Raw genomic sequence first — 17,108 nt, forward strand, 5'->3', positions numbered from 1 at the left:
TGGAGTGGGCAGCTATAAAAGGCAAATGGACAGTCCCCCCCACCCCACCCCAGCCCACCCCACCCCTCCACTGCTGCCCTGCCCCCAGTGGTCCTAAAAAAGCCTCCCACCAGTGGAATTGCAGTGATAAGTTTTAATAACGCTGCAAGCCCAGACAGTCTCCTGTACATGTGTGTTTGTGATCATGATCATGACAAAGTCTTTAAATCAGTGTGTTGCTGTTCTCTTGTTGCTGTGTGTGCAGATTTGCCCTCCACTCAGCTTTTAAGGTTTTTGAATCATGGCTTTTATTGGTCGACATCTCTCTCTCTCTCTCTTTTTTTTTTTTTTTTCCCTTTGCCTCCATTTTGCCATGGAAACCCAGCATGTATTGTAATGCCTTTGTGAGTGTTCTTTCTTGTAGCTTTTTTCTCCAGGCTGGTGGCTGGTTGCCATAGGCGGGCCATGGGCAGCAGCCAAGCCTTACAAGGCAGCACACCACCCAGGTGGGTGCTGCTGGCGCGAGCGTTGTTAGTTAAAACGACACCCAGATTCCTCTCCCCGTCCCCGCAGGGCAGACCATCAGAAACGTCTGGAGGTACTGTACCTGTGGCTGGGATTCTATCTCTCTCTCTCTACAAATGTCCGTTCGTTGGAGTCTGGTCCTCTGAAAAACGACGAGGCAGAATTTATTTCAAAAAATAACATCTGGTCAATTTCAAGTCAATACCTTGAATGACAGGCACCAGAAAAAAACAGTTGTTTGTCAGTGGGGCTGCTTATGAAAGGGCCAGCAGTTTCATTATGTGTCATTTATGAGGTGTTTGACTGTCTGTGTGTGTGTTTTGGGGAGGGGGGCCCTGGGATACAGGGTAGTTACTAAGAGATAAACAGGGTCAGTAATGCTGTGCGTGCTTTAGATGTTGGCTGCATGCACTAATGAGCTGTAGGTGAGTGTGTGTCAGCTGTTTCATATTTCTCTAAACTGCTCATGGAAAGCTGAAGCATTCATTTATTTCCAAAAAATATGATTAGAATGATGGTCCCCGGTCAGAGGCAAAGCAGGGACACTTCACGGTTGGCACTGCAAAGAACCACTTGCTCACATGAAGCATATGGACATCAAAACAGGTTTATCTTACTGTAGTCATTTCTACGGAACAAGAATGTGTGCCGTGTTCCTCCTTATGTGTTCCCAGTGGCGCTGCTGGGGGACAGTGCACTGTCCTTGTTCTGTGTTAAAATGTCTCAAATCTCAAAGTTTACAGTAGCTACAGTCTGAACTGAGCAAATCAAGGTTTCTTCGACAGTTGTGTTTTTCACTAACATGTTCCCTCCTTGTTTTCCATGGACTCAACTGCAGTGGAAGAACAATAAAACTCCGGAGGAAATCTGGTGCTGTGCTGAGACTGTAACTCTGGAAGATACCCACTTGATTTGCGTGAGTCAGACAGCTGAGGCCTGGTATTAGCTTTGGCTGAACTCTTAAGCCACATTTTGCCAAGAACAAGGGCTGCAGACTTGGTTCCCCATCATTTACACCATGAAACAAGATGAAATCTCTTCACGACCAGTATGAACAGATGATTACAGCAAGCACAAACCTGTTTCAGTCTTCATACCTGAGTTTAAAGGCAGACATGAGAAATTGTGAGCTCATCTTGTAAGAACTTACCCACCAGGGTGCGTCATCATCATACATGGTAGCTTTGTTTGTTTTTAGGAGCGGGTTCCTGAGTTGTTTTATCACATAGTCGTAAAAATGAATCCCTTAAAGTTTAAGATGTCACAGTATCTGTAGTAAATATTCCATACTTTACATCATGATGCAGTTTAATTCATATTAAGTGCAGTCACACTGAGCAGTAAGAAGTGTTAGATGTCATCAAAAACCCACCCAAGTCAACAAACGTGTTTGATGAGCTGCGATGCAAGTGTGAAGGGGTTTTTCAATGTTGCACAATTTGAAAAGTAGCTCCATAGTTTGACCACAAGATGGAGTAATAGCTCCTTGAAAATGAAACAAGTCAGGAAGCATGTGAGCTGCATGAGCTGCCATCAAACCATCATAATCAGATCTTTGTTTCACTCACAAACTGTGCCCGACTCTACAGGTTTTAGGTTCAGTAAAGGAAGGTTTACACTGTAGATCATGAAAATAGAAAGGAGTAATCCAGCTCAGCAGCGTGGCTTTTCTGTCCTGTGAACATGTTTTGGTCTTTGTTGCTCAACGCCTCAGTATGAGTTCCTGTTTCTTTAAGGGATCTCCAAGTGACGTTGCATATATTCCATATTCAGAGAAAGTCCAGTGGCGGAGCGTGGAATCTCCTACTGCTAGAGCGCTTCTCCTCCGGGTGCTGAACAACAAGCAGGTGAGACAGTTTCATCACTACTTGAACTGACTTTTAACTTCCAGCAAAAACTGGAAAAACGGCAAACAACAGGAGCTGTTCTGAGGTGTAAACGTTGGCTTCTTAATTTCATTTTAACTCTGGGAGACAGTTTGTTCATGTTGGTTTTGTTCATGTGTAATGTTTATTTGTCATCACTGAATGTAACATAAGAGTTTTTACTCTTCTCTAAGTGATGAAAAGTGAATTACTTTAGTTTTTAGTTGGTATTGTAGTTACACTTGCAATAGACATTTTAACAGTGTTCAAACTTTGGTAAAGTTTTGTCAGTTTAATGATAAAACGATCCAGAGCTTTGAAATCAACTGTTAAAAAGTTTTGTAGTTGTGTCATTTATGTCCTGATTCATTTTCAAACTGCGCCTTCAACTATTGGAGTCACACTGGCTGTTGGTGTGGAAGGCGTTCGCGCTCACTCCTATGTACAAGACCTGGCAGGAAATACATGTGCAGTGAACATCATCTTCTTTCTCATCAGGCTAAATGTAGTGACAGGGTCGAGCAATCAACCGTGGGCCTTTACCCACTTTTTTTTTTTTTCTTGTGAACTTCTTTTCATGCTCTCCAAACCAACAGGAACAGCGAGATGCAAGTGCTACTTCTATTTTTTCACATGCTTTGTAGAAATAGTAAGAGAGGCTTTTAATAGTGAGAAGAGCTAGAGCAGCTACACTAACCTCAGTGTATCAAACAGAAATGTCACATCATGTTGTATTAACTAGCCACATTTTTCACAGTGTTGAAATGCTTTATGAACATTGTGGGATTTAGAGAAACACCATGAGAAGGAGTCAATCTTGACCTGGTTATCAGATCTTTTTCATTTCTGTCCACAGAGCTTTTCTTTCCATCATGAACACAGACGAACATCCTGAGTTTACGTCCCAGGAGGGAGACGGGATGGGTGAGTGTCTGACTCCTCGTTGGTAGCACGAGAGCGTACGTGATCAGGCTGCACACTTTCCTCCACAGCTGCCACCATCCTGCCTGAGCTCACATGACTGTAGCGTATTGAAAGCTGAAGGCGTATATGTGGAGGAATTTGTGCAGGCTACAGTTGACAGCAGGCTAGACGTCTCAGTGACGGTGTTCCTGCACGTTCTTAGAATAGTGGAGTATTGAAATCCTTCCTACGATCAAACTGAGAACTGTTGCGTGTCGGTTTGAAGTTCTCTTGGCGCCACAAAAACCATTAACAAGTGTGTGTCACTTTTTCAGATGTTTGCAGTGATGCTGCAGATGTAAAGTCTCAGGAAGAGGCAGAAGAGAAGGAGGATGGCTCAATCAGCGAGAATGGAATGCAGTGTGCTGAAGGTGTTACAGATTCACGTATGTGTACACACACACACACACACACACACACACACACACACACACACACACACACACACATGCACTGACATCTTTCCATCACGCTTTGCATTTTAGCGATGGCGTTCAAACGCTTCAGCGTTGGGCAATAATTAGGACAAAAGTGTGAAGGACGCTGCTACAGAACCTGAGATGTTCACTACAGCAAATGTTAACTAGTAAAACAAGAAAGGTTTTAGTGTGTTTCTGTGTTACATGTCAAAGGTTACACAGAAATAGGTGAAAAGAATAGAGCAGTATGAACTGGATGGACGGTAGCTTTTACAGTAGTTAGAGCTGTTTCATCCTGTGAATCAGATGGAATGCATTGACTCTAGTTGTTCTGAGGTCATGGTGGATGCTGCTGTTTATGTCTGGTCATCACATTGTTTCTCTCAGTGCAAAGTCATTTGCAAATGTTTCTCAGTATTCGATATAATCAGCTGTCTTCAGTGTTTGGGTGGTTTGGGCGCCTCATGCCTATGCCAGGCTTTGGCTCCCCACTGCAGTGTCACGCACCATATGATAAAACCTCTATCTTGATTGACAGATGTAATGGGCATGCCCTCATAGAAGATCTGCAGTGTAACCTCACATCAAGCGGGATGATATTGCACATTTCTAAACTGTGACTAAATTGTTTCATACCTGGTATCTGAAGAGTGAAAATTATTTCACTCAGCCTTGTGGGCTTTGTCATGTACCAAAAAAAAAAGAGAAAAAAAAGGCGGTTTTACAGAGAGCTCTCCTATTTATTTCTGACTGCCACACATCTGCCCCGCTGGGTGCACTTCCTAAAGCCCTGCTCTGCGTCTGATGCACAGCCTGCGGTTCACTGCTCTGAGACACTGGACTCTATATCGGGCCTCTCGGAGCTGTGTGTGCAAAGTTTCCATAGCACCTCTGAGCGCTCTCCACAATACCAGGCGCTGCTCTTCAGCTCATCATCAGCCACCGCCAACCACACTGTGGTTTCTGGATGGAACTGAGTACGCTCTGGGGGGGTCGGTTGAGACGAAGCAGGGGTACTAGGTGAGAGGACCAGCAAACCGATAGTCGGGACGCTTCTTGTCAGAACTGATGTGGTGTTGAGAAATAGAAAGATAGGCGGATCCTGGATGGTGCAGATGGTACAGACTCATGGCTCAGAAATATACGACGAGAAAAACTCACGCGCAGGACAAATAATCTCAAAGTGTTTCTCTGCTGATGAAGATCAGTCTCTGATGGAAGTGATAAACAATCAGTCTGACATCTCTTTTTAAAAGCAGATGAGGAATTGGGGTTGTGTGTCTGAGACGCCTGCTGTGTCTCTCTCTCTCTCTGCCCTGGTTCTAGTTTCTGTGTATTCAGAGGAAATGCCTTCCCCTTATCTCAAGCACACATCTTCTGAATCTCTTTGTGACACTGTGCATTGGCCCAAATTAAGCTACCCACACTTTGGAGATGTACTAGTTCTAATAGCAAACTATCAACTAAAAATACAAATGTAGAAGTGAAGATTGTTTGTCTCTAACCTTCTGACTTGTCGGGCTTATTAAGCACCTTATTTGGAAGTAAGAGCATCATGGCAAGTCACATTTTATTTATTCAGCCCAAATCACTCATTTTCTTCAAGGTATATAATAATCTCAACTGCATTACAACACAGTGCTGCTAAAACAGAGGAGAAACTCCTTCAAAACCTGATAAACTGTTCTTTACTCCATATGTCTTGTCTGTAAATGACTGTTTCTGACCAGTTTCACTCACTTAATGTGTGTGTAAGTCTAACAGATCCTTTACTTCTCTTTTGCATCCTCCTTGCTTAGGTGTGATAAAAATTGAGGCAGAGGAAATGGAAGATAATGAGCAGTTCCCCAAGGCTGAAAAAGAAAGAGATACTGTAACAAAAGAGGAAGCGGAGGGAGGCAGCGAGGACGGGATGGAGGAAGGATTCGACGGGGAGAGGACAGAGGAGGAGGACGAGGAGGAGGAGAGGGACGGGGAAGGGGATGAAGAGGGAGATACCCTGAACGAGCCACAGGACCTGTCGCTGGTGGACTACTCTCGTTACGACGGCGCGGCCTTGCCAGACGCCCACGCGGTCGCGGCGGCGGCGGCGGCAGCTGCAGAGGGGGCGTGTGTGCCTGGAGCCATGACGCCCCGCATCCAGACAACAGGCAAGCTCAACTGTGACATCTGTGGCCTGTCCTGCGTCAGCATCAACGTGCTGCTGGTGCACAAGCGCAGCCACACGGGTAAACACAGGAACACAGCCCAAACACCTGACCTCAAACACAAACCTTGTGCAATCATCACACTGTTGATAGTATTTGGCGATAGCGCTTTGTGCTTTAATGACAGGGTCAAGATGTTGGATTGAGTAACTTTGTGATCGCGAACACGCGAGGCTGCATCATACATGACGCAGGTCTCCTAACGAGCGGGAGGTTGTGAAATCTCCTCTATTGTCGTTCAGATATGAAGCACATCAAATAACTTGTGATTGAACAGATATGTAAATTCACCATAGGACTTCTGTGGTCGTTATATTGACACAAATTATGCGATTCATATCTTCATATCATTTCTATGGTTCGGTCTTACCTATTCAAATGTAGAGCGTGGAGCTGCTGGGTGACAGTGTGGAAGTCAAGTGAATCTCTCATACGTTATAGTGAAGCGCACAGACAATGAGATTTAATGCATCCCATGCAGATGCAGCACATGTTGTAGACACCATGTACACAGATATAATATAAAGAGATAATGTAGTGCTTTCAAAGAATAAAGGTCACACACAGTGTGACTAACAAAGTAACAGAGCAGAGTTCAGCAAGTGAAGATTTTTAGATTGTATCACTTGCTACAATAACCATGATCATTAACACGGCAGTGTGAGTGCATTATTGACTTTTAAGGCTCACCTGCTCTGTCATGTTGAATCAATATAACGGGCTGTGGTTATTGGTTTGGTAGTAAAATATATGTTTTCATTGCTCCATAGCTTCGTTTTGCTGAAGTGGAGTAGTGAATTGTACAATATGAAACCTGTGAGGCTGTGTTTTCAACATGGGAAGTCAACTCAAGACGTTTGGTTTTTGTGTGGTTGGAGTTGTGAGAACATTGTTTCTTACAATTACAGTGGATGTTGCCTTGTTCCCTTTTTAAAGATGGTGAATGATTGTATGTTTTTTACAATTCACTTTATGCTGGGAACACAAACAAGAAAAGAGCTGGTGATTAAAGTCAAGTGTCAGAGCTGTGATGTCCACTGACTCCATCATCTCAGCTCAGTACATTTGCAACAACAGATCATTTAAAAGGGCAAATGCCATGTTGAAATGTGAGGTGTGAACGAATGTTTTCATGGTGTGTGTATGTTTCTCTCTCTCTTAGGTGAGAGGCCATTCCACTGCACTCAGTGTGGGGCCTCCTTCACCCAGAAGGGAAACCTGCTTCGCCACATCAAACTGCACTCCGGGGAGAAGCCTTTCAAATGCCCCATGTGCAGCTACGCCTGCCGTCGACGCGACGCTCTGAGCGGGCACCTGCGCACCCACTCTGGTATCAGCCAGCCACACACACTCCCAGTCACTCACACATGAGGCTGATACTGTATGCACCTGTGTACATTATCGCCTTGGTTTGTTCCTCGCTCCTTTTGAATCTCTGATCACATGAGAGCTGCTGAGCCTGCGTGGCTTTTCCAGTAACACCCTGCCATGCACTTACGACATCTTACTCATTCACCCCTGGAAACTTACTCATTGACTTTCAGTTCACGTGTTTTTTACCTGCAGACTCTCTGCACAGTCTCTCTTGATATGCACATCATCAGTTTTGTATGAAACCGTCATGTAGTCATGAAATAATACCTGCTGTGCCATCGAGATGTTGTCGACGTTTCACGTCTTGATTAACTGAAACTCCTGTTTACAGTAGAGAAGCCGTTCAAATGCAACCACTGCAGTCGCAGCTACAAGCAGCGCAGCTCCCTGGAGGAGCACAGAGAGAGATGCCATGTGTACATTCAGAGCAAAGGTCCCACTGAGAGAGGTGAGCCACCCTCACACACACACCCTTTCTTTCTTTATTTCTTTCCTAAATCTGCTGGAAGTTGTGAATTTCCCTCAGGATGAATTAAAGTATCTATTTATCTATACATCTACTCCACCTGCTCTCACTGTCACTCTCTGACATACATGAAACACAAACATTTTCAGAAACCAAGAGACAGTCCACCTGCACAGATACAGCTGTTAAGACAAGCAGACCGCTGCACAGTCTATATAAACACATGTATGCATATGCAGCAGCAGGTGCACAACTAACGCTGCAGTCGCTAACAGATCCTGTGTTTATAGCCTCATTAAATTAATGAGCTTATGGACGTTAACCCCATCATTACAGAAAAATAGGTTATGGCTGCTGTGGTGTGGAGTCGCAGCACTGTGAAGACCACGTCTCATGTCTGTAGCAGCAAAAGGGGAAACCGAGTATGTAGGGCAAATGGTTCAGCCCAGCCACCCAGCGCACATGCACACACAAGCACACACAAACACACACACAGGCCCCTGAACCTAAAGGTGGTGCCTGTGCTTATTGGCAGGCCAGTTGCACGGTTGCATGACACAGACAATGCTGCGCTTCTGTGGTCACCGAATGTCGTAAGTTTATGCCTGATAGTACCGAAGTGGTGAGGAAGTACATCCTCATCCTGTGGTCTCCTCTCCTACACTAGTCAAGTAAAAAAGCACCAGGAAGTGAGGTCAAAGGAGCTTCTGATCTCAAATTAATATCTCGTTCCTCCCAGTGTGTCTCTGCCTCGAGCAGCCGGGGTGTTTTGCAAGAGGTTTTTTTTTCTTCTCCACATTTCAAACCCCGGCGGCTGCGACAGGTGGACAGCTGCCGCTCGGCGCGCTCGCTCCACTCATGATAACCTCCTGATTGAGAAGAGGTCTGCATTTCCTTTGTGCGCTAAACTCTCTCACTCTGTTGCCGTTGAGCAGAGGACAGCCACACGTCTCGGACTCAGATGGGCACCGAGCGCGCTCTGCTGCTCGACAGGCTCGCCAGCAACGTAGCCAAACGGAAGAGTTCAATGCCGCAGAAGTTCACTGGTAAGAGCAGCTACACACACATCAAACACACACAGACACACTGACCTGAGGACAGTCACAGAGAGTTGTGTTGTAATTTTAAAGCAGCTTACAGCCTGATTTTGCCTGTACAGAATGTTTTTTTTATTGTTGTTTTTTTTGTACTTATCTCAGTATTAGCATTAGACACCTGACATCCATGTCTTTGATAAGCTGCTGTCTTTTTGAAATGTATAAATGTGCTTTTTGTTGGCGTGTGTGCTTCACAAAACAGAAAATTCATGTTTTGCAAACTGTTTCAAGTTGTCTGTCTGAGCTACTTGTTGTGTGTTTGTCTCTGCTGGCATCCATCTCTTGTCAAACAGGGACTGAGGGCAGACCACCTGCCTCACACCTGCACACACCACAGAGTGGTCTCCACTGTCCTATATTCTGTGCCAGAGTTATGTCATAGGTGGGTATTGACAAACACGCATGGTTAGCTAAATGGATACGTGAAAAAAAAAAAAAGACAAACACACACTTGAAACCTCTCAGTTTAATTACTCACTCGTTACTCACTCCTTCACTGTATGTTGTGATTCAACCTCAGATAAATGATCACAACATATCAGTTTCAGTAAATGGCTGACAGAGCACGCCGATTTCCCAAACTTTATGGGCGTTCACACACACAACACCATGATTTTCAAAAGTTGGCTCTCGTCTTTCTGGTTAAGCCCAAACTATCACTGGGTTGTAGTTTCGCAACCAAGCCTTACGCTGCCTGCAAATACGGGTGTATAGGCAAAAACCCCTCCTACGTCAGGTTAACAATTGAAGTAAGATCTTTCAATATGACAACCACAGGGGGAAAAGAAGTAATTTCTGCAACCGCAGAGAGAGACAGAGAGAGACACAGAGAGAGAGAGAGAGAGAGAGAGAGAGAGAGAGAGGCAGAGAGAGAGAGAGAAAGAGAGAGACAGAGAGAACGGGCGGGAGAAAGAAACGTGAGCAGGTGGTGCCTGTCTGTCTATACGTCTTTGTGCAGCTGCACTGAGGCCTTCGTCTGCATCGTGTGTTTCCTCTCAGCCTTCTGTCCTCCAAGTTCAGCTGCTGCCTCAGGAAGTTCTGATGCTTTTCAGCTTCTTTGTCCTGTCAACCTGGGGCGCTCCAGTTAATAGAGTAAGGTTTCCTTTTTTTGCTGCCCTGGTGGGTGCACATTTTCTACTTTGACCCCAAGAAACCTTTAAAGGTTTGTAAGAGTTTTTTTTTTTTTTTTCATTTTTAAAGCAATAGTTCAACATTTTGGCCAATTCTCCTATTGCCATAACACCTATAGTCTCAGGAGTAGGTTCAATACCTTTAATTGTCAGTGCAAGCTGTTTTGAGGTCGGCAGGGCAGAGACGTGAGCTGCTCAGCTAAAGCAATGGAGGTGCATGGTACTTTCGCCTCCAACAACTCCAAAACACTCTCGTGGACAAATTGTGACCTGCACATTCACCACGCTATGAAATAATAACGTATAATTATGTAACATTACGACACATGAAGCAAATACTTGCGTTTTTTAAGTCTGGAATGTGGTTCCGGCAACGCATTTGCCTCAAAAACAACTCTGTCTCGTAATGTTACATTATTATTTCATAGCGTGGTGGATGTGCAGGTCATGAGAGTTTTGGAGTCGTTGGATTGTTTATTTGATGAGTTATGAGGGAAAGGCGAAAGTACCGCTCGCCTCTGCCCCGTTGATCTAAAAACAGCTTGCACCGACAATTAAAGGTAATGAACCTACTCCTAAGACTAAAGGGATTAACAATAGGTGAATTTGTCAAAATGTCGACTATCCCTTTAAGCAATAAATGCTGTAACTGTGCTGTTCCTGTGGCCCAGCTGTTGAAACGTCCTGCTGCTGGGTGGCTCCTCAGTGCTGTTTCTTCTCATGTTACCGGTCTAGGAGACAACGGTGTCTGCCTGGACCTGAGCTTCAACAGGGACCTGGTCCATCGAAACGATGTCAAAGACCCTCCCCCGGGCTCCCCGGGTCCTGACGGCCACCACCAGCAGCAGTCCATCCTCACAGGCCCAGAGAGCGACCCGGCCCCCTCCCACAGGCCCTACCCCATCCCGTTAAGTCGCAGCGACATCAACCCCATGGGCCTCACCAACGGCCACAAGATGGGCATGTCCCTGCTGGGCCTCCCCCACGGCGCCCAGCCACCGCTCGGCATGGACTCGTTCCACACCGACAGCCCCCCCATGTCCCACCCCATCATGTACAGCTTAGGGCACCTGCTGGGGGGGCTCAACCACCCCAACGGTGTCCCTCACCCACACGCCCAGCCCATCCCCTTGTCGCCGCTGGAGGCTTTACGAGTGGTGCGGCCCGACGGGGAGGCGGGGGCGCTGCCGGGGGCCGTGTACCCCTGCAGCCACTGCAGGGTGATTTTTCTGGACTACGTCATGTTCACCATCCACATGGGTTGCCACGGCTTCCGAGACCCGCTCGAGTGCAACGTGTGCGGCCACCGCAGCCGGGACCGATACGAGTTCTCTTCCCACATAGCCCGAGGCGAGCACCGCCTAGAATTGAAGTAGCTTTCATTGATGCTGATGTTCATGCTTACACACACACACACACACACACACACACACACACACACACACACACACACACACACACACACACACACACACACACACACACACACACACACACACACACATTATGTTCAGACAGACTGTCTACAACTCTGTATGAGCATGCACACACAGCTTTACTCATGTAAGTAGCTGGTCATATCAGAAATGAAAGCATAAAGTAGCAGCTATCTCTCTCTGTCTTTTATGTGTGTGTGTGTGTGTGTGTGTGTGTGTGTGTGTGTGTGTGTGTGTGTGTGTGTGTGTGTGTGTGTGTGTGTGTGTGTGTGTGTGTGTGTGTGTGTGTGTGTGTGTGTGCGTGCATGCATGCGTGTGTGTGTGTGTGTGTGAGAGAGAGAGAGAGAGAGAGAGAGAGCGAGTGGGGGTGGGGGGCTTAAGAGAGTCGTTATAGGAGTGTAACGGTGTCTCTGTCTAAGACATGTACATCATCTGAAAAGATGTCCTGTAAAGTGTATATGTGGGAGTAATTCTACTTCCTTTTCTTACATACATTTGTGCTTAACAATCCCCGCTGAAGCCGCTGTTTATATTATATAGCAATATACCAAATATTCATCTAAATGTTCACCAGATGTATGCATTTACTGTACATGTGCTGATGGTTTTCCTGTTGTCTGTGTAAAGGTGTAAAAATAAAAGAGAACCTCTTTTTTCCTTCATCACACATAGACCTGCACCATGTTGAGAGAAGTGTCTCTGAGAAACACTTGCCAATTCAAGACTGCAAAAAAAATCCTATTATCTAGAAGGTCACATGTCTCCTTTAAGGCTGTGGTTTTGAGCACGCAGTTTCAGCTTCAAAGGACACTTTGCTCTACACCATATGTTGGTTTCTCACTCCTGAATATTCTACGCATTTAGCAGTCCCACTCGTCAGAAATGGTTCACAGCTCTGCAGAGACATTTTTTTTGTCACACTAGATAAAGGTTCTAAATTTATAGGCACTTATAAAGTTCAAACCTCCAGTATGTCTAAGAAGGGCAGAGTTAATGAGGATATAAATGAAACGGAGTAGATGAGTATGTTTCTGTCAATCACCTAAAAAGGTTTGTGACAGCAGCTTGATGCTGTTGTTACATTAAATCATGAGCTACAAGTACCCTGCATTAACTAAGTATTGATATGCTATGAAATGGGGTAAAATGTCAAACGGAACTTGCATCCATCATGGGACTACTTCCTAATTTAATAACAGGATTTAGATCTCACTGTTTCTCCCCACAAGCCGAGGAAATGCATGTAAAATATTCATAGATGTCTATCTGCAAGCATCCACCTGCTGGAAGATAATGGTATTACATGGCAGTAAAGTCAGGATGTGTTTTCCTTGTGCATTATCGTTTCAGAACAGTGGGGCCCAGAGCAGAGCGGCGTCTCGGACCCATTCGGGGAAGAGGAACAGTTTGACATAATTGTGATTATTGTTTAACCAGAAGAATGCTCAGTGGGAGACCGTACCCAAATTAATTCAATAGTTTCACCTGCCCACTGATCTTTCACCCCACCCACAGAATGGATGGTAATACATGGTGTCTGCCAGTAACACTCCACAGATGGGAATTTATGTGTGAGGGTTAAATTCATGTAAAAACTGAGGTTTCTTTTTGGAATTTTTTGAAATTACGAACCTTAGGACTCAATGGTGACAGTTCAGCCTGTCAGTTCTAAGAGCTATCAGGGAAATTTTGGTGAGTAGACATGGGCTCTGACTGATTACTTATGTTAGTGTGGATGCACTTCGCCCCCACATGTCAGTGCAGGGACTTGGTCATGCTTTGCTGCCTTTAGATCAGAGCAGGGTGTGAGCTTCATCCAGCTGCCACCACATTATCTGTCCTCTCCATCAGCGCCAGTTCCCTTTTCTTGTCTCTGGGTTTGAAGAGAAGTGACACTTGTGAGGCAAACTGTCATCACAGCTTCACGTCCATATGTCAGATTAAAAAGCCCAGTCATCCATTTCAACGGTACAAACCCCACTGCTTCTCTTTTCTTCTCTTTATTTTAGGAGAACTTCATGTCACTGACGTATGAATCTCCTGAGTAGTTTTAGTAAAGCTTTGGATTTGTACACACAACGTTTGAGAGTAGTTTAGGAGAATAAAAAAAGGACATTTTATCACATTGATTTAAGATTAAAGGCCTTTCTGAGTAAAGACTTGGTTTAAGGTTTTGTGTTAAACAGTCAATTACAATGGTTGAAGGTATGGGGGTATTATTTAAAATGACAAATCCCCTCAAAGATATAGGTTTGTGAGTGTGTGTGTGTGACTCTGTGTGGTACCATTTCCACCATAAAACTGGCCTGCCAGACACAGTTTACTCAGCCAGTCGAGACAGGAGTCATAAAGCAACAGTGACGCAAGTCCAGTCAGAGTGAAAGGCTTCTGGTGACATCTGCTGACTGAACTATACGGATCACATGTGACAGCCCAAAACTCTGAATGACATCCTCATGCTCAACAACACACTTCTACTATTTTCTAGTTTTGGCAAGTAGAGAGCTAGAGTTTATGCTATAAATAGAATAAATAATAAACTACTAATGTTTATAAGGATCATTAAAAACTACATCAGAGTTGGTTGAAATGAGAAACAAGCAGCGGATGTTTTTCATTTCAGGTCAGGACGCTGGATGGTGAAACAGCTTGCAATTGTTGCCTTGTTGTTCTGTAGAAATCCTGCAGATGGCGCTGTTGAAACTGAATTGATAGACAGTGCAACCAGCGGTTTTGACTGACTGACGCATCCACATGTTTTACTGATCTATATTGTAAACCACGGTGTGAAAGATGCGCTGTGCAGGTGTAACTCACTCATGACTCATGAACTAATGGAGGAGGAGAAGTGAAGTCAGTGTGAAACGAGGCGGTGAAAAGTGACTCAGGTTCAAAACAAACAATAATTCGGTGCCTTCGCTGTGACTTTTATTCCGACCCAGAGGAGCAGGTCTGAGCATGCGCACTGCATCGGTTCTATGGGGACGGGGAGGAGGACATCACGGAAAAAACGTAGCAGCAGCAGCACCACAAACCCCACGCCGAGATTTCTGTCTGTCCGCTGCGCTAAAACTGCGCGACGAGAGCGGCCCACGACTATGCCCGGTGCGGCGTCACTGCGGGACGAGCACTCGACGGGCCGGGGCGAGGTCTGAGCCGTTGCCGGGAGGGGAAATACATTTCTTCGTATGGGAGCAGCATGCGGGAAATGGTCGGAGGTTGCTGCGTGTGTTCAGACGAGCGAGGCTGGGCTGAGAATCCGCTGGTCTACTGTGATGGACACGGCTGCAGCGTCGCCGTTCACCAAGGTAACGTTAACGTTAGCCCGCCGCGCCGTTAGCGTGTTGTTGTACATTTACCGGGCAGCTGTGGCGGCTGAAGCCGGCGGCTGGAGAGGCAGCCGGGGGCGCTGATAGGTCGCTAGGTTTCTAGGTAGGTCTGTTGCTGCTGCGTACGTGCGTGTTTGTGTGTGTATGTGTTGATGCGAATGTGTGTGGGAGGGGTAGGTAGGCGTGCTGTTTGTTGTTTCCTCTCAGCGCACACATGATTAACCACACAGGGCCGGGGCACCGTGACACCGAGCCCCCGGACGGACGGACGGACTGACGCCGCATTGGCTCCGTCCGTGTCTGTGCGCGCGTGTTTTGTTGGCGCGTGTCCGTGCGTGGCTGTCTGGCCCGGTCGGGTTCAGCTCAGACTGGGAAAGAGGCGTGTTCAGTTCAGGGAGCACGAAGCCCCGGCCGGCTGGGCCCGCCGGTTTGGACACTGTGTTACCTTGTTGTGTGTCCGTTGTTGGCTTTGTTGCTGTGGTGCGCGTGTGAGGGGGAGCGGTGAAGTTCAGGAGCTTGTTTTCAGAGTGGGAATCAGGAGCTGCACCGCGCGCGCTGCTAATGTCTGAAAGAAACACGAGTTTACCGGTGAAAGTGAGAGCGGAGAGAGAGATGGTGAGGGACAGACTCTCTCTCTGCAGGATCAGCTCACTCAGCCTCAACCTGAACCAGTCCTGTTGAACCTGTCCCAAGAAGATAACAGTTAATAACAATTAACCAACAACAGCAGTTTGTCAAATACATTAAAAGAGAGAAAAGACTGAAAAATACTGATGCAGTGACAGATGTGTTATTCATGTAGTCAAGTGTCAAGACCAAGACCAGAGCAGACCAAGACCAAGACTTTGAGGGGGTCAAGACCAAGTCAAGACCAAGACCAGGGGGTTCAAGTCCAAGACTGAGACCAAACCAATGCGATACCATTTTCAAGACCATTACTGTATTCAGTACCAGTACTCATAATAATCATGTGGCTTTTATATTTATTCGTCTTCAGCTAAAAAGAAAAGATCATTTATATAAAATCTAAAGCATATTTAATGTTAACAAAGTTTAGATTGAACAGCACAGAACCTGCTGAAGTCTCCTCCCACTGTTGATGCTGGTGACACCAAGTTGTTCAGATGGTTACACAAGCAGTAGAACAATTTTAATCATCTTAAAGTTATTGAATTACATCACAAACCAAAGTGAATGAGTGACAGAGAGAGATTTGCTGTAAAAAAAAAAATTTAAAAAATCCAGCTCGACTGAGACCGAGACAAGACCAAGACCTTGAAGATGTGGTCTGGAGTACTGCAACACTATATTCATGTGTTAAAGGGATAGTTCAACATTTTGGCAAATTGGCCCATTGCCATAATCGCTATAGTCATAGCAGTAGGTTCATTACCTTTAATTGTAGGTGTAAGCTATTTTCAGTACGGCGGAGCGCAGCAGCTGGCTGCTCAGAGCTACGCTATGGAGGCTAATGGAATTTCTTGGTTTCCCTCATTAAACTCATCAAATTCAACATCCCAAAACTCCACAGCGCTTTTGTAGACAAGTTGTGACCTGCACAACCACCACGCTATGAGATAATGACGGAACGATACGAAACGGAGCCGTTTTCGAGGTAAATACAGGGTAAATACGGAGACTGCTTGCTGAAAAACTGTCCCTGAACGCAACGCGCATCAGCGGTTTTGTATGAATTTACCTCGAAAACGGCTCCGTTTCGTATCGTTCCGTCATTATCTCATAGCGTGGTGGTTGTGCAGCTCACAACTTGTCTACAAAAGCGCTGTGGAGTTTTGGGATTTTGTATTTGATGAGTTTGATGAGGGAAACCAAGAAATTCCCTTAGCCTCCATAGCGTAGCTCTGAGCAGCCTGCTGCTGCGCTCCGCTGTACTAAAAATAGCTTACACCTACAATTAAAGGTAACGAACCTACTGCTATGACTATAGCAATTATGGCAATGGGCCAATTTGCCAAAATGTTGAACTATCCCTTTAACAAACTGCAGGTGGTGATGACAAGAAATAGTTTCAGTGACGTGTGTGTGTGTTTGTGTGTGTGTGTTTCAGCGTGCTACGGCATCGTCCAGGTGCCCACCGGTCCATGGTTCTGTCGGAAGTGTGAGTCACAGGAGCGGGCGGCGCGCGTGGTCAGTATGCCAACACAACACAACACAACACCACACAACACAACACAACACAACCGTTCCTCCCTGTCCCACCTGTTATACGGTTAATAACACACTCTCCTGTCCCGCTCCAGAGGTGTGAGCTGTGCCCCCACAAGGATGGTGCCCTCAAGAGGACGGACAGCGGAGGT

The 17,108-nt window shown here is 45.8% G+C and overlaps 2 protein-coding genes across 3 annotated transcripts in view; both read left to right on the top strand.

The window, feature by feature from the left end:
* Nucleotides 1–393: 393 nt before the first annotated feature.
* On the top strand, nt 394–11,685 carry LOC310990901 (zinc finger protein Aiolos-like). 2 transcript variants are annotated; one of them, XM_083978442.1, is made up of 10 exons: nt 394–577; nt 1,343–1,420; nt 2,278–2,351; nt 3,226–3,293; nt 3,608–3,718; nt 5,551–5,979; nt 7,121–7,288; nt 7,664–7,780; nt 8,734–8,844; nt 10,761–11,685. In XM_083978442.1, exons 4-10 carry the CDS (start codon nt 3,242–3,244, stop codon nt 11,399–11,401), a joined length of 1,629 nt encoding a protein of 542 aa, XP_083834568.1. In that variant the 5' UTR covers nt 394–577; nt 1,343–1,420; nt 2,278–2,351; nt 3,226–3,241; the 3' UTR covers nt 11,402–11,685. The 2 variants fall into 2 exon arrangements, with proteins under 2 accessions (XP_083834568.1, XP_083834567.1); XM_083978441.1 differs by lacking the exons at nt 394–577; nt 1,343–1,420 and having other exon boundaries at nt 2,090–2,351.
* A 2,785-nt stretch (nt 11,686–14,470) lies between these two features.
* The window catches only part of LOC310990801 (protein AF-17-like), a 38,005-nt gene continuing 35,367 nt past the window's right edge, over nt 14,471–17,108 (top strand). The window contains 3 exon segments of the mRNA XM_083978317.1: nt 14,471–14,769; nt 16,859–16,938; nt 17,052–17,106. Coding sequence (XP_083834443.1) covers nt 14,661–14,769; nt 16,859–16,938; nt 17,052–17,106 — 244 coding nt within the window. The 5' untranslated portion in view covers nt 14,471–14,660.

Source organism: Trachurus trachurus (assembly GCF_905171665.1).
Source record: "Trachurus trachurus genome assembly, chromosome: 1".
Taxonomy (NCBI): Eukaryota; Metazoa; Chordata; class Actinopteri; order Carangiformes; family Carangidae; genus Trachurus; species Trachurus trachurus.